Source organism: Rousettus aegyptiacus, unplaced genomic scaffold (assembly GCF_014176215.1).
Source record: "Rousettus aegyptiacus isolate mRouAeg1 unplaced genomic scaffold, mRouAeg1.p scaffold_m13_p_13, whole genome shotgun sequence".
Lineage (NCBI taxonomy): Eukaryota > Metazoa > Chordata > Mammalia > Chiroptera > Pteropodidae > Rousettus > Rousettus aegyptiacus.
Window position 1 is genome coordinate 75142141 of NW_023416288.1, and position 27610 is coordinate 75169750.

A 27610-nucleotide genomic window follows, 5' to 3' on the forward strand; every position below is an offset into this window, starting at 1 on the left:
TCTGCCTAGAATTTCTTTTATTATATTGATTTGCATGGCTACTTTGTTTTCGTTATTGAGATCTTAGCTTACATGTTACCTCCTCTGGAGGACCTTCCCAGTCCACACAAACTACTGCAGTCTCTTCACAGAACTGTCGTCTCTGAATAACCCTACATGAAGTTTCTTTTTCCTTGTTTGTGTGTCATGTAGGCAAGGCCCTCATCTATCCTGTTTTGTATCTTCACCCTAGAAACGGCCTCGCATAAACTGGTGAGCAATACATGCAAATGAATTCATTTTACCAAGTGAAATGACACAGGACCGCTGCTGATACTTAGTTTACGAATTTTGGAGGGTGGTCTGATTCTGTTTTATTAATTAGTTTAACACAATGTATTCTCAAAATTAGGTTATAGCTCAATATATGCTTCAGAAAAGTGAACTGGCTTGTAGAAATATAGCTTAGGTCAATGATAAGTGACTTAGAGCTATATAATTTTTTCTCCGCTCTACTTACCCTTACCCATTTAAATTTTTTATATCTTTGTCTCAGACCCAACTTTCTTACCAGGTCTCAATACTATCCAATTCCTACCTCCCCCTTGTCGCCAATAAATAATTTAAGTTTGTAAACCATCATTAGCTTTACCACATATTTAAAAGGAAGATTTAGCTAATTGATCTCTTCAAATCCATAAGTAATGCTCCAATAGCATTACTGGAGCTCTAGTTTATTCACATAAAGGACACTACTTTCCAACTACTTTCCACTGGCTATGTATTCAGATCATTTCCACCACTAAATACTATGAGACCTTGGGAAAATAGTCACAGAGTAAGAATACAACACATAGTGACTTATTTATTTTAGCAAATAGCCTTTAATAACCTTGTTCCTTTTTTCTCTGTCTCGCCTCTTCTGTGCCCTCCATGCACATTGACCATTTCACCTCCATCATTACCACCCAATTCAAAATCTCTGATATCCACTCTCTAGAACTATGCTGAGCAAGTTAATCAGTGTTAAATTTTCTTATCTTCTATTTTCTCCCTCATGAATTCCCAGAAAATGATGTAAAAGATACCCAGTTTATTACAACCAACTTTGTAAGAGTTCAATGGAAACTGCAAGTTTCAACATAAGCTTGTCTTATCTCTTTAAAATATGAATTTGTAAAGACAGGTAACCAATTCTTCAGTATTTTTCATTCAACTATCCAGTTATTAAGCATAAAGTATGACAGTTAATATAAATTAGAAGAATCACCAATTTTGAGTAGGAAAGGATTAGGGATATTACAGCCTTAAATGATAAGGAAAAAAAATCCAAACACTTCAATTTCTAAAGTACTGACTTCTCTAGCTCTACAAAAGCACACCCACTGTTGCTTGGGCTACATTCCAAGTTAGGAGTATAACCTCATTCATGGAGAAAGTACTTGTCTGAATCTATCAACTAAAGTTATGGTACTACAGAGGTTGAATACAAGGACAAATTGGAGACTTGGTAGCCCCTTTTGACATGACAACAGCCTAGAAAATGACTGGAGCAATGCAAAAGATATATATGTGGAAAATACCATTCAGTTCTAAAGTCCTTTCAGTAGTCATAATAACAATTATCATTTATTAAGTAACTATTATCTATCAGGTCTTAGATGCTAAGTAAACAGAACATTGTCTCACTTTTATCCTCTCAAAAAGTCTTCGAAGTACTATTATCACAATTGTACTAGTGAGGAAACCGAATCTTTGAAATGTTAAGCCATTGTCTAAAGTTATAGAATTAGAAAAGTGGCTCAGCCAGAATACAACTTAGGTCTATCTGATTTCAAAGCTTATGCTCATTCACCACATTACCTGGGTTGCCTAATCAATGTAACTGAATGAGTATATCTTTTTGAAACTAGTTTCATAAAAATTGGGCACTATGTATATGATGCTGTGAGGAAGTAAAGTTAAATAAGATATAAGTATTTGCATTACACTGTGCAAGGCATTCTTTTACTTACCAAATTCTGCTATCAAGATAAATCATAGTTTACAGCCATGCCACCCTGAACTTGCCTGATCTCTTCTGATGTCAGAAGCTAAGCAGGGTTGGGCCTGGTTAGTACTTGGATGGGAGACTACCTAGGAAGACCAGGTGCTGTAGGCATTTAAAAAAAAAAAAAATTATATATATTATGCCTTCAAGATGTCTTTCCTTATAGGAAAGACAAAATACATACATGAAAAGTATAATACAAAGTAGAAAAGGACTGTCAGGGAAAAAATTGAAAAGGGAGTCAAATATTTTCTCATTAAAAAGTCAAGAGAATCAGACAGTTGTACAGGTGAGTTTTATTAAACTTCTATGTTCCCTTTCTGCTCTTCTTCTGCTCCCCAGGGGACCACATGGGGTCTACATATATCAGAGTACAATAGTGGCATTCAGTCACACATGTGTAATACAATAAACTGAATTATGTTTACATATTTGAGGTGCAGGCACCCTACTACACTAATGTAACATTCTAAATCTGGGGTCCTATTCCTAGCTGCAAGCCTAGATCACAGCCAGACCTGGGATCAGCCAGGCCTGGGACCCATACAGTAAAATGAGTATTTGGAATAACTTAAAACATGTATGTTGAATATTCTCAAAGAAGGGAAATGCCATCAAATAAGAAATAGGTTATAACATAGTAATAGATCTTTCAAGGGGGAAAAAGAAATTAAAAAAGAAAGGCTGAGGGAATTTTTTTTTTAATAGCCTGAGTAGTAAATTAGTAGCTGTGATATCGAACTAGATAATTCTTCCAGAAAACAGCACAAAAAAGTGGGGGGAGGTAAAAAATATGAAAGAAACATGAAGTGTAGATACAATTTCAATATATATTAGAAATAGGAGTTCCACATAAGAGAATAGAGAAAAGAGAACAAAAGGAAATACTAGATAAAATAATGGGCAATATTTTTCCAGAATGTAAGAATGATTAGAATCTTTCAATAAAAAATGATTGCTAAATAAAAATACAGTTTTCTTAAACAATTAAAAACATTACCTACAAAGGTAATCAAATTGGCATCACACTTTTCATCAGCATCTTTAGATGATTGCAAGACGACAGCATTATTTTCAAAATGTTAAAAGGAAAATTACTAAAAAAAAAAAAAAAAAAAAAAACTTAAGGCAAACTGTAATTCACTGACAGTGTGTGTGCAGAGCGTATTGTAAACTGACAAGGTCCTTGCACTCTGCAAGGACAATTAAGGGTTGCCTGGCCTCCACAAATTGCTTCTGAGAACAAGAAAGTACAAATGTAGCTGCAGGCAGAAAAACAAGTGAAAGTTATGATAAGATGTGGCTTTGGAGAAGTAGAAGAAACAGTATTGCTATGCCTTAAAGAAACTGCTTATGCCAGCAATTGTATGTTCTTGTATAAAAGCAGCTTGCAAAACTAAAACTGCCACTGCTCAACCATCAGTGGACAGTGGACCTCCTGATCCTAGCTTTCTGTCTTTTCTTAATCTCCCACCGTTCCCACTCAGGTAAATTTTCCAGAGCTGCACTGGACATGGCAGGATTTACCATTTGCTGGATGTGGCAAGTGAGAACACAAAATGGTTCCTCTCAGGCAAGAAAATCAGAAGTATGAATTAAGAGTCTTAAATATGTTCATATTCTTTAACCTATTTATGAATCTATTCCAAAATGATAACCAGAAATGCAATAAATCACAAGTTCAGTGAGCCAAAGTGCTCATCAGTGTATTATTTTTGATAGCAAAAAATAAATAAATAAATAAATAAATAAATCATGATTCAGCCATATAAGGAAATATTTGCCATTTCATTACAGTGGAAAGGCTAATAAAATAAGGTGCATCAGTTAAAATAGCAAACCCAAGTTCTTCAAACAATAATGACATTTATTATCTTAAGAATTTGGGAGGTAGAGAGAAAGAGTTTGTTAAGCTCTGACAAAAACTGCTTGTTTTCATCCGTTATTTATTCTCCCATCTTTCTCAGAAAGAGAACTCTGATTTTTGATGGGTATTTGGCCACTCAGAAACTTACCACTTTTCCCAGACTCTGTAAATACTAAATAGAGATCAATGTAATATAAACTGAAGTATCTTATATAACTTCCAAGAAGTGTCATTAAAGTGGGGGCGTGGGGAGTACATTTGCTTCTTGTACTTTTTCCTTTCTGTTGATTGGAGTTCAGAAGCGATAGCTGGAAATCAAGTAGCCATCTTCAACTACAAAGATGTCATGTCCTTAGTGGAAGTACAACAAAGAAGAAGTTAGGATCTTTAATACTAAGGAGCACCATATCTGTTCTGGAACACCTAGGTCTAGACTTTTACAAGACAGAAAAATAAACTGCTATTAAGCCACTGAGTTTTCTGTCATACACATCTGAACCTAATCCTAAAATCTGGGCTCTACCTTTAGTGTTTCTGATTCAGTGGATCTAGGGGTAGAGCCTGATAATTTGCATTTCTAAATAGTTTCCAGGTGATGCTGATGCATCTGGTCTAGGGGCCACACATGGAGAATCGCTGCAATAATGAAAGTAATAACTCAGTGGTTCTCAACTCTTTCTTCATATTAGAATCACTGGGGAGCAGAGCAGGGAAAGTCTTTAAAAACACACAATCTACCTTACTCCAGAGGAGACTTTAATTTAATTGATCTAGGCAGGGCCTGGGTCTGGGAATAGATTAAAAATCTTCCAGATGATTCTAATTATACCAGCATTCGACACTGTAACCTTTTCTCTTACTGTGAACAGCAGTAGTGAAACTGAAATGCCTGTGTTCCCCGAGGGAGGGGAATATTTAGAAAGTTGCACTTGATGGTCTAGGACATGAACCTAAAAGAAAGGTTTAATTGCCTGCTCTGGAACAGTCTTTTAACCTTGGTTGCTCTGTCAGTGAAATAGCGATGAAAATATTTACATCACTGTTTTTTTAAAGACTTAATTACACGGTATAGGTGAAAGCACCTTGTAATCTCAAAGTTTTGAGTAGAAATAATAAGGAATTAGGTCCAGCAGATCCAGATCATCTATGGAAAGAAAATCTGTTGGTTTAGCTCTTAACAGGAATTAAGAATTGAAAGTAGGAGGAAAACAAGCAAGAAGATATGAAGAAATAATGTAAGAGTCACCTGCGACTCCCTGCCACAGAGGACTGAAATGTATGATAGAATCATCCATTTCTCTATTTTTTAATTTTTAAAATTGTGATTATATTTTCAACAGATGTTCTTAGCCTGAAATAACTCCTCTGGGAGAAATTCCTGGCCTGGAAGACCTTGTCTTCATAAAAGTAAGTCTTGAGGAATGGTTGTTCCTGCTATTAGGATCTTGACACTCCCATTGATAACTATGCTTGAAATCTCCTGTCACTGAAGTGCTTCCCAGGTGGCTGTTTTATAACCTGGTATTTGGCTGTGAGTGTGCCAGATATCAGGAACTGACCCTGATATTTTTAGTTTGAGATTAAATAGTGCCCAGCAAAGGGGGTTTTGATTGTGTCCTGGAGGGCCTCATGAACCAGACTGAGTTTAGACTTTATTCTGTAGCCTGTAGAAGAAGTCACTTGGTTTTAATCCAAGAATTGGTGCTAAGAGTGTATCAGAGGGCCAGTGTGATGCATTGATTAGTCTGGGGTGAAGGTGATATCAAGATGACCAGCATAGAAGTTACTGAAGTAATTTAGGTATTAGGACCTCAACTAGGGTAGTGGCAATGGAAATTGAAAGGAAATAATAAATGCAAAAAAATATGGTAGGTGAAAATGAACACCTGGCCTTCACAATTGTCAAGTTTTTCCAGTAAATACTGGTAGCCTTCAACAACTAAAGATTGATGAGAGCTACCTGTCTCCTACCTTGCTACTTGGTAATGTCTACGGTGAAAACAAGTCTCTGCTTTAATGCTACTATGCAAATATTTATCAACAAGCAAGCATAAAAACAGTACACAAACAATATTTTGTGAGAAAGTACCAAACAGCAGTCTACATTCAGGGAGCCAATCTGGAAGGTGTTAGTCTGCTATAGTCAACAATGTTTTATACTACATTTATGCAAGGACAAAAGGGCCTATACAATATTCTAGCCAGCCACAAATCTTGAACACCTGTTATTTCCACAATGACAAATTATTTCTAATCTTTTATACTATTACATACCTCTAGTGCAGATTTACTTATATTGGAAGCACTTGTATATTCAACTTTGTAGTAGAGATTACTGATTAGTAGAGATTGCTTTATAGTAGAGATTGCTAATTACCCACCCCAGAATCTGCAGATTAAAGTTAGGTCAAACACATACACATCTCACTGAACTATTCTAAAGTATACTGATAACAGATGGGTACTAGACTTATGGGTTGATCACTTCATAAGTTATATAAATGTGTAATCACTATTGTACACCTGAAACTAATAAACATTGTATGTCAACTGTAATCAAATTTTTAATTTTTAAAAAAGTATACTGACAAGACAACAAGCATCAAAAATGGTTTCAAAGTCACAAAATCATGTTTGAGAAAGATGAAAAAGCACTGTTTTAATGAGGTATTAGTGCTGAGGAAAATAAAACACCTGTAGCTGATTTAAGCAAGAAAAAAATTTATTAGAGGATATTGGGTAGCTCAGAACATTGCTAGAAACTGAGGCTTGGACCTGCATGGCCAGAAAGTACAAACAATAACAAGACGATAGAGATGATGGGAGAGGGGTCTGTGGTTCCCATCATCATAAACAGGCATCTCAAATCACTGAATCACTAATACTGGCTGCCGATTCCACCACTAGAACTATTTTCAATTCTATGCTAGGAGCCTACTTTGCTATGCTCCTGCAGTTAACCATAGAGCAGTTTTCTGTGCCATTTTTGAGTCAATAGCTTCCATCTGGTGGACATTATTGGCTAATCAAGTCCTTCGCATTCCAGTTTCGGCCAACAGATTCCAAGGTAAGGAATTCTCCAAACATAGAAGAGGGGTTCAGGTGGTAGAAATGAAAAAAAAAAAAAAAAAAGAGAAAAAAAAGGTAAATGTCCATTAAAAGCAAGTTGAATTAGAAGTGATGACAATGTATTCAAGTAGAAACATCGAGCAGGTAATTGGATATTGACACTGTGTTTCCCACAGATCCAGAATTACAGATTTGGAAATTGGGTAGTAATTGCATTTAGAGTTAGATAGGAGTCTGAAGACAATCTAATTCAAACTTTTAATTTACATATTAGGGATCTGAGTCTGAAAGTGCTTCATCACTATAGATGCACTGCCCAACTCCACCCTCAACATCTATTAAATGAAAATGCAGAAATTCACACTCTATTAGGAGAGATAGGACAAATATATAGATAACACTAATAGAAAATAAGTAGGAGGAGAGAACTAGTGATTGCTGAAGGCCTACTTTTTTAAACCAATATTTAAGTGCCAACTGTATTAACAGGCACTATGCTCTGCCCATTAATGGTGAACAAACATTTACATGTCCCTGTAATTGAGAAAATGAAAGCAGGCGGGGTCCACAGAGTTGGGGGAGTGTGGTGGAAAATCAAACTGGGCATGAAAAGGGGCCAGACTACACAACAACTTGTCTGTACGTTTTTAAGGATTTTGAGCTTAATACTAAAAGGGATAAACCATCTCAAGGCTTTAAGGATTTTTTTTTTTTACATATATCATCTAATTCCTACAACCCTGTAAGGTAGGTATTTATGAGCATCCATTTACATAGGAGGAAATTGGGGTTCAGAGAGATTAATTGACCTACCTAAGAGCTATAAACAGAAAACAATGGTAGGGATAGAAGGTAGGAAAGCAAGCAGGGCTTCTCAAAGAGGGAAGGGGAATTCATACTTTTTGGAGGGCCCACCTCATGCCAGGAAAAAAAAAAAAAAGGTTTCACTGAATGTTCACAACAAGTTTGCGAAAAAGTTTCTGTTACCATATTTTAGATGGAAAACGCGAGGTCGCACGTAAGGAAGGGGAGGAACCAGGACTCAAACCCCAAGACCATCCTGCTCCACTGCTGCTGTGAAATGCTGCCTCCGTATCATCTCCTTACATTTATTTAGCGTGCTCAGAATACAAATTAGAATCACCTCTGGACTTTAAGAACCCTCAGTATTCGAGGCTGGTGAACGTATAAGAGATGGGGAATTCGGGGATAATGGAGTAGGTCGGAGGTGGGCGTTGTCGGTGGAGGAAAGACCAGGGCGGTATAGTAAACGGAGTCTTAATTTAAAAAAGAGAGAAGGGCTTTGAAGGCAAGCGTAAGGAGCCTGGGCTTTATTTAGACACAAAGCCATATATTATACGAAAGACATTAAAGGGCAGCAAAGCCTCCTGCAGTATTTACAGTCCACGTGTTGCAGTCCTGCCCGTCCTACCCGTTTCGGTCCAGCGCGAGGCGGCGACCTAGACGCTTGATGGACACTACCGGTCTGGTCCTTCATGGCCTTCCGACTCCCTGTTCTCCGCTGCTGATCTCAGGTCTCGAAAGGCGACGGACCTGCGCCCTAGGTGGGGTATCGCGTTCCCATAGCTTGGGAGACACCTGCCTTTTTCGCCTGCGCTGCGAGTTTGGTGGGAAGGGGGCCGAGCCTCTAGGAGGAAGCGCGCCGCGCAGTTTGACCCCGGCGGCGTTCCGTACCGTCGCGGATTAGGCGGCAGGAACATGGTGGCGGTGGCTCGGCGGGTTATGGAGAAAGTTACCAAAAGGACTGGCCTGTGCTAGTGCGTACAGCCTCGGGCCCAAGACCACATCCCCACCCTGGCCAGCCACCACCCCGTTTCGAGTCGTAGGCCCAGCCCTTAGGGCCCTCCTTTTACTGCGTTGCCGCCAGAGCCGATTCTGAAGATTAAGAAAGCGTTGGCAGCGGCCTAGTCAGGTAGGGGAGTTAGCGGGTAAACAGCAGGACGGCGAGCCCTGGGCACGGACACCGCCCAGGGCTCCCCGTGGTCTGGTCCTCAAGCTCCATCTAGCCGGCTTCCAGGGGTAGGATACTTACCGCGAGAGAGATTGACGGTGGGGCTTGGAGAATGAAAAGGGGTCCGGGGCCGGTGGGGGAAGTTGGAGGGGGGAGGTGCAGCTTTCCATATCCGTCATCATGTCCTCATTTAGCTGGACGCCGGGTCGTGTTCGTATTCTACCAAAGTGGAGTGGTGATCAAGAACTGCCAGGTTCCTTCTCGGACTTCCCACATCTTGTTAGGAGGCGGAATACAAGAATTGCTGTTACTGCCCTATTGCTGAGGGATTTAATAGTTGAGGCACCATTCTTCGCTTATGAGATGGGCTCAGGCAGTTATGAATTCATAGAACTGAAGCACTGGAATTCCCCGCCCCTGGCTGCTCAGTTTGATTCTTTCAGCTTTTGACACTTTCCCGATAGGACGGAAATAGTTTCTGATTTGAAAGATGATGCAGATGATATAGTGTATTCTCTGGTGAGCCATTCAATAGAGATAGGGCATGGAAGGGAACTTACTGATTTAGAGGACTTTGGATGAATTAAGTCAGGGCTGGAATAAGGCCGAGAGAGAAACAATCTGGAAATTTATGTTCTCTCCCTTAGCTCTCCTACTTATTAGCTCTGGGATATTGGGGAAATTGTTTATTCTTTTCGCATATTAATAAATGTCCAGTGACTGGCATTGTTATTAAGTGTAAGTATTTCTTAATTTGTCTTTATTTCTAAAACAAATATTTGTTAAATACCTACTTCATACCAGACTTTGTGCTAGACCCTGGGCATATAGTATTGAAGACAAATTTTCAGAGACTTTGTGATCTAGTGGGATATGCAAACAAGTGATCAATATTTTACTATTATAGAGGAAGTACAGGGATCATATAAATGGGCTAGGGGTGATCTCCTTAAGAAAACGACTTAAGCTGAGACCTAAAGAGTAGGAGTGAGCTTGGTGTGAGAACTGGAGTGGGGTCTGAAGGAGGAGTGGGAATGCCCTTGGAGAGGGAATAGCATTGGTGCAGTTCAGAAATGAAAGGTCAACATGGCTGGAATACAAAGTTCAAGAGGGCATTCATGAGGGCAGAGAGTTATTCATGTCTAACACAGAGTATCTTATAAGGCATTTTAAGTTTAAACGTGATTGCTAAGGGTGATGGGAAGCCATTGGAGGGTTTTACATAGTAGAGTGAAGTGACAAACTTTGGTTTTAAAAATGGCCCTAATTGGAGAAAGGCAAGAGTGGATACAGGGAGATGGTCAGGCATGAGACAGTGGTGGCCAAAATTGAGATTGTGACCTTGGGGATGGAAAGAAGTATAAATATTCAAGAGGTGTATAGGAAGAAGAGTCGACAGTACTTGGAGAGGATTAAATGTAGGTGATGAAGAAGAAGCAGCTCAGAGGAGTATATGGGTTTTATGAAACAGATTCTGGCAGGCATTAGTTAAGTTTTCCCGTGTGTAGACTGACTCTTTTTGAGATCCATTTTTACCTGCCTCTCGAGTAATTAATTCCCCAGCGATAGCAGATCAATTGAAAAGGATCATAATTCTCTCTAATTCAGGCTCATTATTTTGAAAAATGTCAGAATGGGAAAAGACTTTAGTAAATTAGCCATTTAAAAAAAATATTCCACCATGTTCATTTGGTTCAGAAGAATGGCTGCATATATTACATCATATGGATGTGCTGTATTTTATTATTTACATGTTTTCATTTACTTTTTTCTAGGTTTTTATCTCTATTAACAGTGAAGAACTGAGCTGGTGCTTTTATTTGTATCAAGTAGATTAACATATGTGTGTGTGGACTTAGGGAGAGATAATTGAAGAGATGGAAAAAGATGAGATTGCTCATAGAAAATAGGTAGTAAGAGAAAAGGTTGCTTAGGATCGAACATTAGAAGATTGGATTGAGAATGAACAGCATGCAAGGAGACTAAGAAGGAGAGACCAATAGTTAGGAAGAAAATCTGGAGACTGGTCTTTGGAAGCTTAAAGGATGGGTAGGTTTCAGAAGGTGAGAGGGTGAGAGGAGTCAACGATATCAAAAGTCGTTCGAAGATGTGCAGTATAATGAGTGAAAAGTACCCATTGGATTTAGGAACTTAAAAGCCATTTCAGAATTTGGCAAAGCTGTTTATTGTGTGGTGGGAACCACAGTTTTAGTGGTGTGAAAAATAAAGCAATCGAATATTAGCTGTCAAAAATACAGAAAGTTGAACCTGGAAGAGGAGATGAGGTTGGGTGAGGATAGTTTTTGTTTGGTTGTTTCTGTTTCTCGGTTTTTTTGTTTTTGTTTTTTGGTATTTTTGAAGAGAGCTTTGCCAGTGTTTAAATTCTATTGGAGAAGAGTGGGAGTTTGGAGAGAGGCGAGAGTATGAAGTTCTGAAAAAGACAAAGGGGAAGGGATACTTAGCATGGCTGAAAAATTTAGCCTCTGATAGGCAAAGAACATCTTTCTTTTGTTGTATTAGGAGATATAGGTAGAGGTGGGTTTGTGGTGCTGGAAACCCAAATTCCCTTCTGATTTTGTAGGCAAAGTCATCTGGTGAGAATGGAAGTGGGTTTCAGAGACATGAAGATAGGAAAGAGAGGTTTGGATAGTCACAAAATGGAAGAGAGTATTGACCAGAGAAACACGGAAGGATGTCTGTGGTTAAGTGACAACCATTTACCTTAGTGTGTAATTTTTTTTTTTTTCTCCAGCAGTGTTCATTCATCTGAACTCAGACTGTACCATCAACCGTTTGAGGATATATATTCCAACATACTTGTTGAATAATTATATAACACCACATAGGAGTGATGTTAAAAAAAAATGCACTGCCATCTATATTTTATCAGTTTCTCATACTTAAATAAAAAGATAAAGCCAAAATATACATGGAAGACATTTGATGTAGAGGTGTGTGGTAACCTTAAGTAAGAAATGATCGAAAATATAATTGAGAAAAATCAGTTACAATACTGAGCTAATTAAATAGATTCAGCTATTAAAGAATGTATTTGTTGAATATGTAGAAGTAGAATTAGTAAAGTTAGAAGTAGAATTAGTGGAATCTCCCACATATCCCAGAGTTGTCACCCAGTGATGTTCTTTAGCCAAATGGGTAATTAAGGGTTAATTCCAGCTTATCTCATGTTTCTTTTGGGTCTTTTTTTTAGTCTCCTGCTATTAAGAAAGTATAAATAAGCTGATCACAAGATAGCTACTTTTTGAATTTTTATCTGGTTGAATTCTCCATAGATATTCAATGTGACCAAGAACCTTTGTATGGATCCTTTCTTCTGAAATTTTGAAGAATTATCTAGCAGATAGTTAAATCATTTTTAGACCACTGTCATGTTTTAACTACAACTTGCAGGGGGTGGGAGGTACACTTAAGGTTGAAACAATCATCTGGGTTCTTTAACAAATAATCATTATGGTAACTTTTTTTAAGGTAAAATTATTACTAACTATTGGTTAACATTTCAACTTTGCGATTTTGCCTATAAAGGTCAGGGATTGGTTTGCTACAGAGATAGGTTTGATAATCAAAGTAATTTAGTAGAGATAAAAGTACAGGGAGATTATGGATCAACTTTAGGGACTGAGTAACACAGTCAAATTTTGCTTCTAGTAAATTTGTTAGTTAAACTATGTAAAGACTAAGACTTTAGAGCATTTTAGAGCTACCTTGTAAAAAGATGTAGAGAATTTTAGGCAAGTAGTAATGATCGCTTTTGTGGACACTGGTGCTTTTCAAATTAGAGGTAATGATGAAGTTTCTCAGTTGTATTTAAAACCTGAGAAGCTTTTCATTGTGCCAAATCCATCTGCTACAGTCTAAGTTGACTTTGTCTTATTTGCATGCTGTTTAATTAGGCTAATTCCTTACCACCTCCGGAAAAAGTTTCATTGTTGATAATTTAGTCATACAACCTTAGCATATGATGAGTAGAAAGCACATTCTTTTTGGTTTAAATAAACTACTGAGTTTTTAAGCCAGAAACAGTTATCATTAAGACACATTCAAGTCAGGTTTTAAACTGGGATTCTGAAGAAACTTTACTTCTCACTTATTATTTTGTATGAATAAGCTGCATGTGAAAGGTAAATTACATAAAATTAATGTTGAAATTTTTTTTTCTTCTTTTCAGATCACTATAAAGAAAAATTCCACCAGAGAAAATGCTAAAATAGGAGTTACAGATAAATGTGATTTGCCGGATGAAATACAAGCACTTAATTTTTGTAACGTGGGAAGAAAGCCCAAATTGCCAGATTACATGTGTAAATCATTGCGTTACTGCTTTAGTCATTGTCTCTATTTAGCAATGACAAGACTGGAAGAAGTAAACAAAGAAGTGAACATGCATTCTTCAGTGCGTTATCTTGGCTATTTAGCTAGAATCAATTTACTGGTTGCTATATGCTTAGGTCTTTATGTAAGATGGGAAAAAACAGCAAATTCCTTAATTTTGGTAATATTCATTCTTGGTCTTTTTGTTCTTGGAATTGCCAGCATACTCTATTATTATTTTTCAATGGAAGCAGCAAGTTTGAGTCTCTCCAATCTTTGGTTTGGATTCTTGCTTGGACTCCTATGCTTTCTTGATAATTCATTCTTTAAAAATGATGTGAAAGAAGAATCAACCAAATATTTGCTTCTAACTTCCATAGTATTAAGGATATTGTGCACTTTGGTGGAGAGAATTTCTGGTTACGTCCATCATCGACCCACTTTACTAACTACAGTTGAATTTCTGGAACTTGTTGGATTTGCCATTGCCAGCACAACTATGTTGGTGGAGAAGTCTCTGAGTATCATTTTACTTGTTGTAGCTTTGGCCATGCTGATTATTGACCTGAGAATGAAATCTTTCCTAGCCATTCCAAACTTAGTTATTTTTGTAGTCTTATTGTTTTTCTCCTCATTGGAAACACCCCAAAATCCAATTGCTTTTGCATGTTTTTTTATTTGTCTGATAACTGATCCTTTCCTTGATATTTATTTTAGTGGACTTTCGGTGACTGAGAGGTGGAAACCCTTTTTGTACCGTGGAAGAATTTGCAGAAGACTTTCGGTCATTTTTGCTGGAATGATTGAGTTTACATTTTTTATTCTTTCAGCATTTAAACTTAGAGACACTCATCTCTGGTATTTTGTAATACCAGGCTTTTCCATTTTTGGAATTTTCTGGATGATTTGCCATATTATTTTTCTTTTAACTCTTTGGGGATTCCATACCAAATTAAATGACTGTCATAAAGTATATTCTACCCACAGAGTAGATAACAATAGCCTCGATAGAATCATGGCATCCAAAGGGATGCGCCATTTTTGCTTAATTTCAGAGCAGTTAGTTTTTTTTAGTCTTCTTGCAACAGCGATTTTGGGAGCAGTTTCCTGGCAGGTAAGCATATAGTTTTATTATGTCTGTGCTTGTGATGTATGATTAAATGTTTGCTTCAAGTGTTAAATTATTGAAATTGAAAGGTCAATTTCCTGATTTCTAAAGGAGATTAGTTTTTGTTGCTTATTTAATTTTGTTCAAGGAATTGAAGTACTGAATGAATATTGATAGGATAATTTAGTTTGATCTTTAGCAGAGCAGTACTAAATGTTAGGAATACTCAACATGTGATGTACCCGCCTACCTTCTGGTTGTTCATTAACGAAGCAATCATAGATTAAAGATTCTTACAGAATATTGACATTCGAAGAGTGCTTAGAGATTGTACTTTAATCCTGTCATTTTACACATGAGGAAACTGAAAGCCAGAGAAGACATTCCAGAGTCACTTGTAATAGCCAGAACCAGGTCACCGAGCTTCTATCTAGTCTACTGATCTCCTCACTACAGTACATTTCTTTTACATAGCCATTTCTCTAAAAATTTAAATAAAAGGTGCTTGGATACATAACAGTGTATCAAGTATCTAATTACAGATCAGAGACTCTTCTAAGAAAGAAAAAATTAGGAAGGAATGTCTCTATTTTTGACACAGTCTAGTGGGAGGGGGTCTAGGCAGGCATGTAAACAAAGAATTATTACAGTGTTACAAATGCTCTAACTAGAGTACAACAGATTGAGATGTAGGACATAAAGGAATGCTAACTGAGCTTGGTGCAATTCTCTACTTCGCACCAGTTAATTGCTGCAGAATAATTTCTAGATGTGAGTATTTGAAGGGTGATATGGAGACTTGCCTAGGTGGCAGCCTGTGTGGGAGTCAACCAAATAACCAAATAATGAAAACATTGTGAGTGTTGCTTGAGGATATCTTCCTCACTTTACTTGCCAGTGCTAAGGACTATGAGAATGATGACGATGGAGAAGGTGGGAAACTAACAAGAGTTCTTCCTCTTCTCCTTATTAGCTCCTTTCCCAGTCCTACTTTTTGATTTCCAAATTAGCCTCATTCATACTTGACACCTTTCCAAATCAACAAATCCTATTAACCAAGTATTTTCTAAGTCAACAAATTCTTGTGGGGTTTTTTTGTTTCTCTTTTTACTGGTGGTCTTCGAATATAGTATGGATGCCACTGGAGACACACAAAAGCTTTCCAAGGAGTATGTCAGCAGAAAATTTTAAGAAAATCAATTTTCAGTTTTTCACCTTCCATTCTACTCTTTCTTAAAGTCGATCTCCTTGAGAATGCCTTTCAATTTAGGTGTGGAGCAGTATCTCATTGTGGTTTTAATTTGTGTGTTTCTAATGACATTGAGTATCTATTAATATGTGTCTTAGTCATCCATTTATCTCAGTTATTGAATATTCAAACCTTGTGCCCATTAAATTGTGTTGTCATCTTATTTTTGAATTTTAAATGTTCTTTTTATGTTATAGATACAAGCTTTTTATGAGATATGTGATTTGGAAATGTTTTCTCTCAATGTTATCTTTTTCTCTCAGTGATACCTTTTGAAGAGTATAAGTTTTTAATTTTATGAAGGCCAGTTTATCAGATATTTTATATGAACTGTGTTTTTAGTATCATATCTAAGAAATCTTCACTCAACCCTAGGTCACAAAGATTTTTTTCTCATAGTAGTTTTATTGTTTTAGCTTTTACATTTAGGTGTATGATCTATTTTGAGTTGATTTTTGTTTATGACATGAGGTAAGGGTCTATTTTTTTAAAAAAAATATGGCTTTCTAATTGTTCCAGCACCATTTGTTGAAAAAGTTACCCTCTCCCCTGTTGAATTGCCTTGATGCCTTTGTCTAGAATCAATTAAATATAAATGTAAGACTTAATTTCTGAACTTTCTTTTTTGTTCCATTGATCCATGTCCTTATGCTAGTACTGTGCTGTCTCGAGATATTTTCTGATTTCCCATGAAATTTCTTCTTTGACCTATAGAGTGTTTAAAAGTTTATTGTGTAATATAATTGGGGGATTTCCCATATTTCTCTTTCTGTTACTGATGTATAATTTAATTCCATGTAATTAGAAAACATATTTTAAATTATTTTAGTCATTTATTCAGACTTGTTTTATGGCCTGGCATGTGTTTTATTCTGGAGAATACATCCTGTTCATTTGAAAAGAATGAGTATTCATTGTTGTTGATCAGGTTGGTTGTTGGTGGTGTACATGTATCTATATCCTTGCTGATATTCTGTCTAATTCTGCCAATACTGAGAGGAATGTTAAAAATCTCCATAATAATTGCTAAATTGTGTATTTCTCCTTTCAATCTTGTCATATTCTTGCCTCATATTTTGGATCTCCATTCATAAGTGTCTATACATCTTTAATTATTATACCTTCTTAATATAAGTGATCTTTTTTAAATAATTGCGATAAACAGTTGAGTAGTTACAGAAACATAATGGTCTACAAAGCCTAAAATACTACCTGACTCTTTCAGAAAAAGTTTGCCAACTCCCATTCTAGGCCAGTGCTTCTCAAACTTTAATATACAGAGGAATCACTTGGGGGATCTTATTAAAATTCTGGAGATTGGAATAAAGTGATTTTGGGGGAGAACATGAAATTCTGCATTTATAAAAATCTTAATGGTGATGCAGAAACTCCTGATCAGAAGTACACCCATTGACTAGCAAAGTATTAATTTAACTGTTCAAGATTAACGTGAATCTACTTGAGTTTTGTCTGCATTCTCCAACTAGTTGCCATTTGGTAACTACTGCCTATAGGTGTTGTGTCTTTAAGGCAATTAAATTTTTTAAAGTTTAATTTTATTTGTACAAGTTCTAACCCTTTGGACTGATGAAAGTATCAGAAAATAATAATAGCGAAAGGCAAAAACTTAGAAGCTTTTTGAGGCCAGGACTATTTTGGGCATAAATCATCACTATTAATCCAAGTAACTTTTAAGGGCTATCTCAAATTCTTTAAATTAGGTTTTAACTTTTTTTTTTTTAATCGAACTGTTTTTGCTTAATCATTCCAAAATGATATCGATACTGATTAGTTTCTTAATATAATCTAAGCCCATTTTTCACATTTCTGTGGGTGTAATACTCAAGTACTAAACTGATTTTCCCCATTAAAGTATCCTTCAGTGGATTTCCACTGGAAAAACTTCTGCCAATTGGATGTGGCAGACCCAATGTGACAAGAAAAAAAATGAACTAAAAGAAGCCTTTTAAGTAGACCAGTTTAGTCAGTCATAGATAGATTCAGTGAAAGAGATAGATTGAAATCAAGAAACTAGGAGGAAAAGATAAAGGCCTAAACTAAGGTGATAGGGAAATTCTGTGCTAAGAATAAGACTAAGAATAATCAAGGGAAAAACTGATAGATCTTGAGAAGTAAAATATAAAGAGAAATAAATTGATGAAATATAGAGTTTAAGAATGTTCTGAACATGGTGGATAGTCTAAAAATGTTAAAAAAAAAATGTTAAAAGAGATTGAAGGGATCAGACGAGAATGTAGGATGGTGGGTTTTATTGAGTTCATGACTTAGTGGGCATTTTTTTTTTTAATTATATTTTAGGAAGTCAGATGAATTCATTTTACTACCAGAGAAGTAAAGCCAAACAAAAACATGAGATAATCTGCCTCATAGAGCACAATTGTATCTTAGAACTTAATTTCCCAAAATAGGCTTTTTCTCATTTAAAAATTTTTTGCATGTCAGTAGTTTTGGGTTTTTTGTTTTACTTAATAACATGATTTTTTTAATTAAGGAAAATTTTGCATACAGTAATGTTCACCCTTTTTAGTGTACAATTCTGCCATTTGACAAACCACTTAGTTGTGTGACCACCACTACTACAGTCAAAATATAGAACAGTTTCACCTCCTCCCAAAATTGCCTCTTGCTCTTTTGTAGTCAGTCCCTCTTCTAAACTAGTATTTGTCAACCACTTATCTGTTTTCTGTCCTTAGACATTTTCTTTTCCAGAATGTCATATACATGAAATCATATAGTATATAGTTTTTTTTTTCATTTAGCATAATTCATATAAGGTTCATCTATGTCGTGTATGTCAGTTTATTCTTTTGTATTGCTGAGCAGTAGGGGTGTATGGGTGTCTCACGGTTTGTTTAGTCATTACTCAATCGAAGGATATTGAAATTATTTAGTTTTTGATGCTTATAAATAATGCTACTGTAAATATTCATAGATAAGGTTTCTATTTTACTTGGATTGCTGGGTCATATGGTAAACATATGAATTATATGTTTAACTTCATAGGAAACTGCCAAACTGTTTTCCAACATGGCTGTATCATTTTGCATTCTTTCTAGCAGTGTATGGGAGTTTCAGTTGCTCCACATACTTACCAGTGTTTGGTATTGTCTGTTTTGTTTTTGTTTTTAACCATTCCAATAGGTGTGTGGTGGTAACTCTGTGATTTTATTTCTATTACCCTAGTGACTAATAATATTTAGTATCTTTTCATGTGCCAACTCACCACCCACATGTCGTCTTTGGTGAAGTACCTATTCAGATCTCGGCAATTTTTAAAATTGGATTGTTTGTTTTCTTCATATTGAGTTCTTTATCATTTCTAGCTATAAGATCTTTTATCAGATATATAACTTGCAAATATTTTCTCCCAGAGTATGGCTTGTTTTTTTCATTCTCTTTTGTTTTTTGAAAAGTGGAAATACTTAATTTTGCTATAGTCTAATTCATTGACTTTTTTATGAATCATCTCCTAATGTCGTATGTAAGAAATCTTTACCAGACGTCATTTGAGTGAAATATTCAACCCACCCCACATGGATATCTTGTTTTTCATTAGTTTTACTGAGTTTAATAACATTTTCGGAATGAGTCAGTGGTATTTACATGAAAAAGCTGGGATTTTACCATTAATTTTTGTTGTTTTGTTCACAATTTTAGTCCAATTTTAAAATGCAACAATACAGCTGTTGTTTTCTACAGTTTGAATTATGTTTATGGAGTGTGCTATTTACTTTTCCCCTTTATACTTTTTCCTTAAGTGAGTCATTAAGAAAGACACAGTGCTACAGCATTTTGTGGTAGTGTTTTTGTTTCTGTTAAAGTATAGTTGACATACAGAATTAGTTTCAGGTATAAAACATAGCGATTCACCATTTATATTCCTTACAATATGATCACTGTAAGTCACAATACAAAGTTGTTATGATAATATTGACTATTTTCTTATGCTGCACTTGCTGCACTTTATATCCCCATAACTTTTAAAAATGTATATAACTGGAGGTTTGTACCTGATATTCTCTTTCATCTTTTTTCATTTATCCTGCATCACCTTCCCCTCTGGCAGCCATGTTTGTTCTCTGAGAATCTGTTCATCTTTTGTTTTATTTGTTCATTTGTTTTATTATTTAGATTACACACATAGTGAAATCACATGGTATTTGTCATTTTCTTTCTGACTTATTTCACTTACCATAATACACTCTAAGTTCATCCTATGGTTGTCGCAAATGGCAAGATTTCATTATTTTTTATGGCTGAGTATTATTCCATTGTATGTATACTCCATGTGTTCTTTACCCATTTATCTATTGATAGATACCTAGGTTACTTCTCTATCTTGGCTAGTCTAAATAATGCTGCAGTGAACACAGGGTGCGTATATATTTTTGAATTAGTGTTCATTTTCTTCAGATAAATACCTAGAGTAGGTGTCATGGATGGTGTTGTAATTCTGTTTTTAAGTTTTGGGAAACTTCTGTACCGTTTTCCGTAGTGGCTACACCAATTTACAGTCTCACCAACAGTTCCTGAGGGTTCCCCTTTCTTCACATCCTTGCCAACATTTATTTGTTGACCTTTTGATAATAGCCATTCTGATTGGTGTGAATAATATCTCATTGTGGTTTTGATTTGCATTTCCCTGATAATTAATATTTCAGCCATTTATATGTATTCTTTGGACAAATGTCTGTTCAGGTCCTCTGACCAATTTTTAATTGAATTGTTCATTTTCTTTTTTTTTTTATGTTAAGTTGTATGAGTACTTTATCTATTTTGGATAGTAAACCTCCTTCACACATATCATTTGCAAATCTCTGCTCTCATTCAGTAGGTTATCTTTACATTTTGTTGATGCCTTCCTTAACTGTGCAAAGCTTTTTAGTCCCATTTGTTTATTTTGACTTCTGTTACCTTTGCCTGAGGAGAGATATCAAGAAATATATTGCTAAGACTGATGTCAAAGAGTTTATTACATGTTTTTTCTAGGAATTTTATGCTTTCAGGTCTTTAATCTATTTTGAGTTTATTTTTGTATGTGATGTAAGAAATCGATCCAGCTTTATATTTTTGCATGCACTTACCCAGTTTTGCCAACACCATCTATTGAAGAGACTGACTTTTCCAATTATATATTTCTGCTTTTTTTGTTTTATATTATTTGGCCATGTATGTTTGGTTAGTTCTGGGTTTTCAGTTCCATTCCATTGATGTCTTTATCTGTTTTTGTGGCAGTAGCATACTGTTTTATAGTATAGGTTTAAATCAGGGAGCATGACACCTCCAGCTTTGTTCTCTTTCAAGATTGCTTTGGGATCTTTTGTAGCTCCATATAAATTTTATGATTATTTGTTCATTTAATCTGAAGAGTGCTTGGGTAGTATGGACATTTTACAATATTCTTCTAATCCACAAACATTGTATATCCTTCCATTTGTTTGTGTTGTCTTCATTTTCTTTTTTCAATGTCTTATAGTTTTGCCTTTTTGGTTGAATTTATGCCTAGTTTTGTTTGGTTTGGTTTGGTTTTTTTGGATGTAATTGTAAATGGAATTGTTTTCTTAATTTCTCTGATAATTCATTATTAGTGTATAAAAATACCACTTACAGATTTCTGTATATTAATTTTATATGCTGCAGCTTTTTTGAATTTGTTTATTCCGATAACTTTTTCTTGGAGTCTTTTGGGTTTTCTACATACAGTATCATGTAGTCTGAGAATAATGACAGTTTTACCACTTCCTTTCCAATTTGGATGTTCTTTATTCTTTATTTCCTTTTCTTGTCTAATTGCTATGGCCAGGACTTACACTAGTATGTTGAATAAAAGTGGGAGTTTTATTCTTGATCTTAAAGGAAAAGATTTTAACTTTTCACCATTGAGTTGATGCTAGCTGCGGGTTTGTCATGAATGGCCTTTATCATGTTGAGATATGTTAACTCTATTTCCAATTTCTTGGGAGTTTTAATCATAAATGGATGTCGAATTTTGTCAGATACTTTTTCTGCATCTACTGAAGTGATCATATGATTTTTATTCTTTCTTTTGTTAATGTTCTGTATTACATTGACTGATATGTAGATAATGAATTATCCTTGCACTCTTGGAATAAATACCATTTAGTCATGGTATATGATATTTTTAATGTGTTGTTGAATTTGATTTGCTAATATTTGAAAATTTTAACATCTATATCCATTAGGAGTATTGGCATATATATATATATATATTTTTTTTTATGTCTGACTGCTGTTGGTACCAGGTAATGCTGGCCTGGTAGAATGAGTTTGTAAGTGTTCCTTTTTCTTCAGTTTTCATGAATATTTTGAGGATAGGTATTAATTTTTCTTTTTTTAAATAATTGGTAGATTCACCTGTGAAGCCATCTGGTCCTGAACTTTTGTTTGTCAGAAGTTTTTTGATTACTGATTCAGTTTTGTTATTAGTGTTTGTTCAGATTTTGTTTCTTTCTGATTCAGGCTTAGAAGATTATGTGTTTCTAGTAATTTATCTGTTTCTTTTAGGTCGTTCAGTTTGTTGGCATGTAGTTATTCATAGTTTTCACTTATGATCCTTTGAATTTCTATGGTGTTGGTTTTAACTTCTCTTTAATTTTGGATTTTATTTATTTGGGTCTTTTTTTATGATGAGTCTAGCTAAATTTTATAGATTTTGATCTTTTCTACTATTTTTTAGCATCTATTTCATTTATTCCCACTCTGATCGTAATATTTAATTTACCTTCTTCAACTAACAGGGCTTTGTTAGTTCTTTTTCTAATTCCTTTTGGTAGAAGGTTAGATCGTTTGAGCTATTTCTCATTTCTTGAGTAGGCCTGTATTGCTATGAATTTCCCTTTCAGAACTGCCTTTTCTGTGCTTCATAGATTTTGGATCATTGTATTTCTATTTTCATTTGTTTCAAGGTACTTTTTTGATTTTTCTCCTTAATCCATTGATTATTTATTAACATGTTGTTTAGCTTCCACGTGTTTGTGCTTTTTTCCCCCAATTTTTCTCTCAATTGATTACTAGTTTCAAATGTGTTATGTTCTGGGAAACGTTCCACGTGTACTTGAAAAGAATCTGTATTGTGCTGTTTTGGCTGAAATGTTCTGTAAGTACCTCTTAAGTCTATCTGCTCTAACATGTCATGTAAGGCCACCATTTCTTTGTTGATTTTCTGTCTGCATGATCTATCCATTGATGTAAGTGGGGTGTTAAAGCCCCCTGCTATTATTGTCTTTATTTTTTATATACCAAATACAGGTTTTTAGTTTGCAGTTACCATGAGATTTTTATATCAGTCTATTTTAAGTTGATGGTCACTTACGTTTAAATGCACTTTAAAAGCACTATGTTTTTATTTACCCCCCTCACACATGTTTGTTTTTTTAGATCATAGTTTACATCTGTGTGTGTATAGGTGTATCCCTAAATTTATTTTGATGATACCTATGATCTTAGTAGGTTTTTTTAACCTTCATACTACCTTTATAATTGGTTGATCTACTAAATGTTTGCCTTTATCAGTGAGTTTTTTTTCCCCAGTGTATTTTTTTAGCTTTGGACTTTTCCAATTAAAGAAGTTTTTGTTTTGGTTTGTTTTGTTTTAACATTTCTATTATTGTTAGTTTAGTTGTGATGAATTCCTTTAGCTTTTTCTTGTCTGGGAAACTATCTTTCCTTCAATTCTGAATGATAACTGTGCTGGATAGAGTATTCCTGGTCATAGTTTTTTTTCGTTTTGTTTTTTGTTTTGTTTCCATTTCATCATTTTAAATATATCATGTCATTCCCTTTTGGCCTACAAAGTTTCTCTGTAAACTCAACTAATAATAATATGGGGTTCCCTTGTATGTAACCTTTTCTCTTGCTGCTCTTAAGATTCTAGCTTTATATTTAACATTTAGCATTTTAATTATGACGTGTCTTGTTGTGGGCCTCTTGGAGTTCATCTTGTTTTGGACTCTTTATACTTCCTGGACTTGGATATCTTTTTACTTCACCAGATATGAAAGTTTTCAGGCATTATTCCATCAAATAGGTTTTCTGTCCCTTTCTCACTCTCTTCTCTGTTGGGACCCCTCCGGTACAAATATTGGTATGCTTGGTGTTGTCCGAGATAGTCCCTTAAACTATCCTTATTAAAATTTTTTCTGTTTCAGTTTGGTGATTTTCACTACCTTGTTTTCCATATCGCTGATTTGTTTTCCCACATCATCTCCCTTGCTTTTGATTTCCTCCAGTGTATTTTTCATGTCAGTTATTTTTCAGTTCTGAATTTTTATTCAGTATTTTCCTTTTAGTTGAAGTTCTCATTGAGTTCATCCTTTCTTCTCCTGACTTCCTTGAGCAGCTTTATAACCATCGTTTTGAACTCTGTTAGATTGCTTGTCTTCATTGTGTTTAGTTCTTTTTTTTTTGGAGGGGGGAGTGCCCTATTCTTTTTTTGGAACATATTCCTTTGTCTCCTCATTTTGGCTTGGGAAAGGCTGCAGTGCGAGCCAAAGTCAGTGTGTGACCAGTCTGGAGCTGCTCAGGAGCTTCAGCCAGGCCCTGTGAGTTGGGTGGGGCAGGGCAAGAAATCAGTGGAATGAAGGGGAGGGGCAAACAATGTTAGGTTAATGAAAAGTGACAGATTTGTGGCCAGCCAGATGGAAGGAGAGTACAACAAAATACAAATGGCACCTTCCAGCTGTTTTGTCCTCTGAGAGAGTTCCCACTGATCTCTGCCATCTCTGGCACTTGCCCTAAAGTTAGTCAATTTAATTTCTCCATATATGACCCAGGCACTTCTCAAATTGCTGTCTTCGTGCTGGAGCTTGAAGCAAGTGGGTTTCCTAATTAGCCCTTTAAGAGCAGTGGCAGTGTCTCAGTCACCCACAGTCCATTTCTTGGAAGTAATCCCTACTGGTTTTCAAAGCCAGATATTGTGGGGACCTCTTTTCTCACATAGATCCTCTAGGCTAGAGAGCCCAGTTTAGGGCTCAGACACCTCACTCCTCAGGGTGGATTATGCTGTTGATTTCCCTCCTGCTTGTAAATCATCACACCATGAGTGCGGGACCTGACCATACCTTGTCTCTGCTCCTCCTGCCCATCTCAATCTGGCTTCTTTTTGCTATCTTTAGTCTTAAGGTGGTTCTCAGCAGTGGTTGCTCTATATTTAGTTGTAATTTTGGTGTATTTATTGGAGGAGGTGAGCTTTGGATACCCTGCCATCTTGACTGGCAATCAATCTGGTGCTAGTTTTATTGCTCAGCTCTAGGTTTTTCTGAAATTAGAATAATTTATAATTCTTATAAAGATAAAAAGAGAGGCAAGTATCCATATACCCAAAGAAATATACCCCAGGTCTTGCTCTTTAGAGACTCTCATATGCTTTCATATGCCTTTCCTTATCACCCATTATCATTTGCAGATTTGGGGTTTGATGCAACTTTGTATAAAAGCCCTTTTGACTCAAACCAGAAAGACAGTTGATTTTTCTATATGCAAAACAATGAGTGTGACACATGTAACAAGACCTGCCTCACATAAAAGACAGGGATGGAATCTAGAGATGCAGCACAGTTTCATTTCTAGCAAGATGGCAGGTTCAGCCATATTACTTCACTCGGCATGGGAGCAGGGAGTTTTCAAATATGCTACCAAAACTAGAATTGTATATGTTTCATATTTTTTCTTTTGTTTTAGTTCTCTTCCTAAAGTTTTGAGCTATTTTAGTTGAAATGAGAGGGGGCAAGATTAAGGGTATACTTTTTTCCCCCTCAACTTTATTGAACTGTAATAGACAGTTGCTCGTATTTACATTGTACCGTTCAATGGGTTGTTTTTTTCAATTATAGTTGGCATGCAATAATATATTAGTTTCAGTTGTACAGCATAGAGATTAGACCTACATAACTCACAAAGTGATCACCCCACTAAATCTAGTACTCCTCTTCCCCTTTGCATATTTATTACATTATTAACTATTTTCCTTATGCTACATTTTATATCTCCATGTCTGTTTTGTAACTATCCATTTGTACTTCTTAATACCTTTGCCCTTTTTCCCCATTCCCCAACCTCCCTCCCACCTAGTAATCCTCAGAATATCTCTCTGTAAGTTTATTTCTATTTTTGTTATCATTGTTGATTTTGTTCTTCAGATTCCACATGTATGTGAAGTCATGCGATATTAGTCTGTCTCTGTCTGACCTATTTTATTCAGCACAGTACCCTCTAGGTCCATCAAAGCAATATCTTTTTCCATCCCTTCCTTTTAGTCGGTGTGTCTTTTAATCTGAAGTGAGTCTCTTGTAGGCAGTATATGTAGGGGTCTTGTTTTCTTATCCATTCAGTCACTATATCTTTTGGCCGGAGCACTTAATTCTTTTCCATTTGAGGTAGTAGTTGATAGGAATGTACTTATTACCATTCTTAATTCATGTTTTTGATTCATGTTTTTCTTCTTAAAGAAGCCCCTCCAACATTTCCTGTAATACTGGCTTGGTGCTGATAAATTCCTTTAGTTTGTTTTTGTCTGGGAAACCATCTGTCCTTAGACTCTAAATGATAGTTTTCCTGGATAAAGTATTCTTGTTTGTAGATCCTAGGTTTTCATTATGTTGAATACTTTGTGTCAAGCCCTTCTATCCTACATAGTTTCTTTTGAGAAATTAGCTGTCAGTCTTATGGGTGCTCCCTTGTAAGTAACTAACTGCTTTTCTCTTGCTGCTTTTAAGATTCTCTCTTTGTATTTAACCTTTGGCATTTTAATTATATGAAGTGTCTTGGAGTGGGTCTCTTTGGTTTTCTCTTTCTTGGGACTTTAAGCTTCTGGGGTAGTATGTCTGTTTCCTTCCCCAGGTTAGAGAAGTTTTCCATCATTATTTCTTCAAATAGCTCTTCAACTTCCTGTTTTCTTTCAGGTACCCCATGACATGGATAGTTTTACCTTTAATAGTGTCCCATAGGTTCATTAAATTATTACTATAGTCTTGGCTTTGTTTTTCTTGATGTTCTGACTGGGTGTCCTTGACTGCCCCATTCTCTATATTGGCTCAATCCTCTTTATACGCTCTGTTGATTCTATCTAATATACTTTCATCTCAGATAATGCGTTCTTCATTTCTGACTGGTTTCCTTTTATAATTTCCATTTCCATTTTAATGTTTTTTTCTCTTTGTTAAAGTTCTCACTGAATTCATCTACACTTCTCCTAAGCTCATTGAGCATCTTTATAACCAGTGTTTTTAACTCTCTGTTAGATTGCTTGACTCTGTTGTTTCTGGATCTCTGTTCTGTTCTCTCATATGGTTTCTGCATCTTTGTCTTCCCATTTTGACTGCCTTTCTGTATCTGTTTCTATATGGTAAGCAATGCTCCCAAATCTTCTGGTTTTAGTCCTGTGGCTTTAAGTGGTAGGTGTCCAGTAACACAGTCCTGAAGAGTGGTTCAGGTACAGGCCAAGTACCAGCCTATGTCCCGCTGCAAGCAATCCACAGATGCTGTACTTACAGTTGCTTCAAGAAACCACACCAGAAAATGAGGCCAACTGCCACCAGTGTGGGTCTTGGCATTTCTCAGCAAGGAGCACCAGTCTTGGAGAGGACACACCTGGATGTAGCTTGAATGGGGCCAGGAGTTGGGGGAGGCAGAGTTTCAGGGAGTCTTCTGGGTGGAGCAATCTCTGTTATCCAGTTCAGTGACATCTCAGCTATGGTGGTGCTGTGTCCCCACACTAGGTGCAGGGGAGAGCTCAAAAGAGGATAATGGATATAGGCACTGCTTCTGTCTGGGAGACAGACCTACCTCCAGCCCTCATTCCAACACCTCAGTGACCCCTGTAAGTCCCTGGTGCCCCCTGAGTAGCCTACCCACCTCTGGTGCTCAGAGCAAGCAGATCCGTTATCATGAAAATCTCACATACACGGCCCCTTAAGAGGCATCTGCAGCTGCAGGCTGCAGTTGCC

General features: G+C 36.1%; 1 protein-coding gene and 1 pseudogene across 3 annotated transcripts in view; both read left to right on the forward strand.

The window, feature by feature from the left end:
* Positions 1–2021: 2021 nt before the first annotated feature.
* Positions 2022–2140, forward strand: LOC118611196 (annotated as a pseudogene).
* Positions 2141–8417: 6277 nt separating this feature from the next.
* The window catches only part of TMEM168 (transmembrane protein 168), a 40607-nt gene continuing 21414 nt past the window's right edge, over positions 8418–27610 (forward strand). The window contains exons 1-2 of one of the 3 annotated variants that reach the window (XM_016138068.2): positions 8418–8530; positions 13127–14383. In XM_016138068.2, the coding sequence (XP_015993554.1) occupies positions 13256–14383 (1128 nt within the window). In that variant the 5' untranslated portion in view covers positions 8418–8530; positions 13127–13255. Of the gene's footprint in view, positions 8531–8675; positions 8899–8919; positions 9006–13126; positions 14384–27610 lie in introns of those variants that run through there. The other 2 variants (XM_016138067.2, XM_016138069.2) reach the window with 2 other exon arrangements.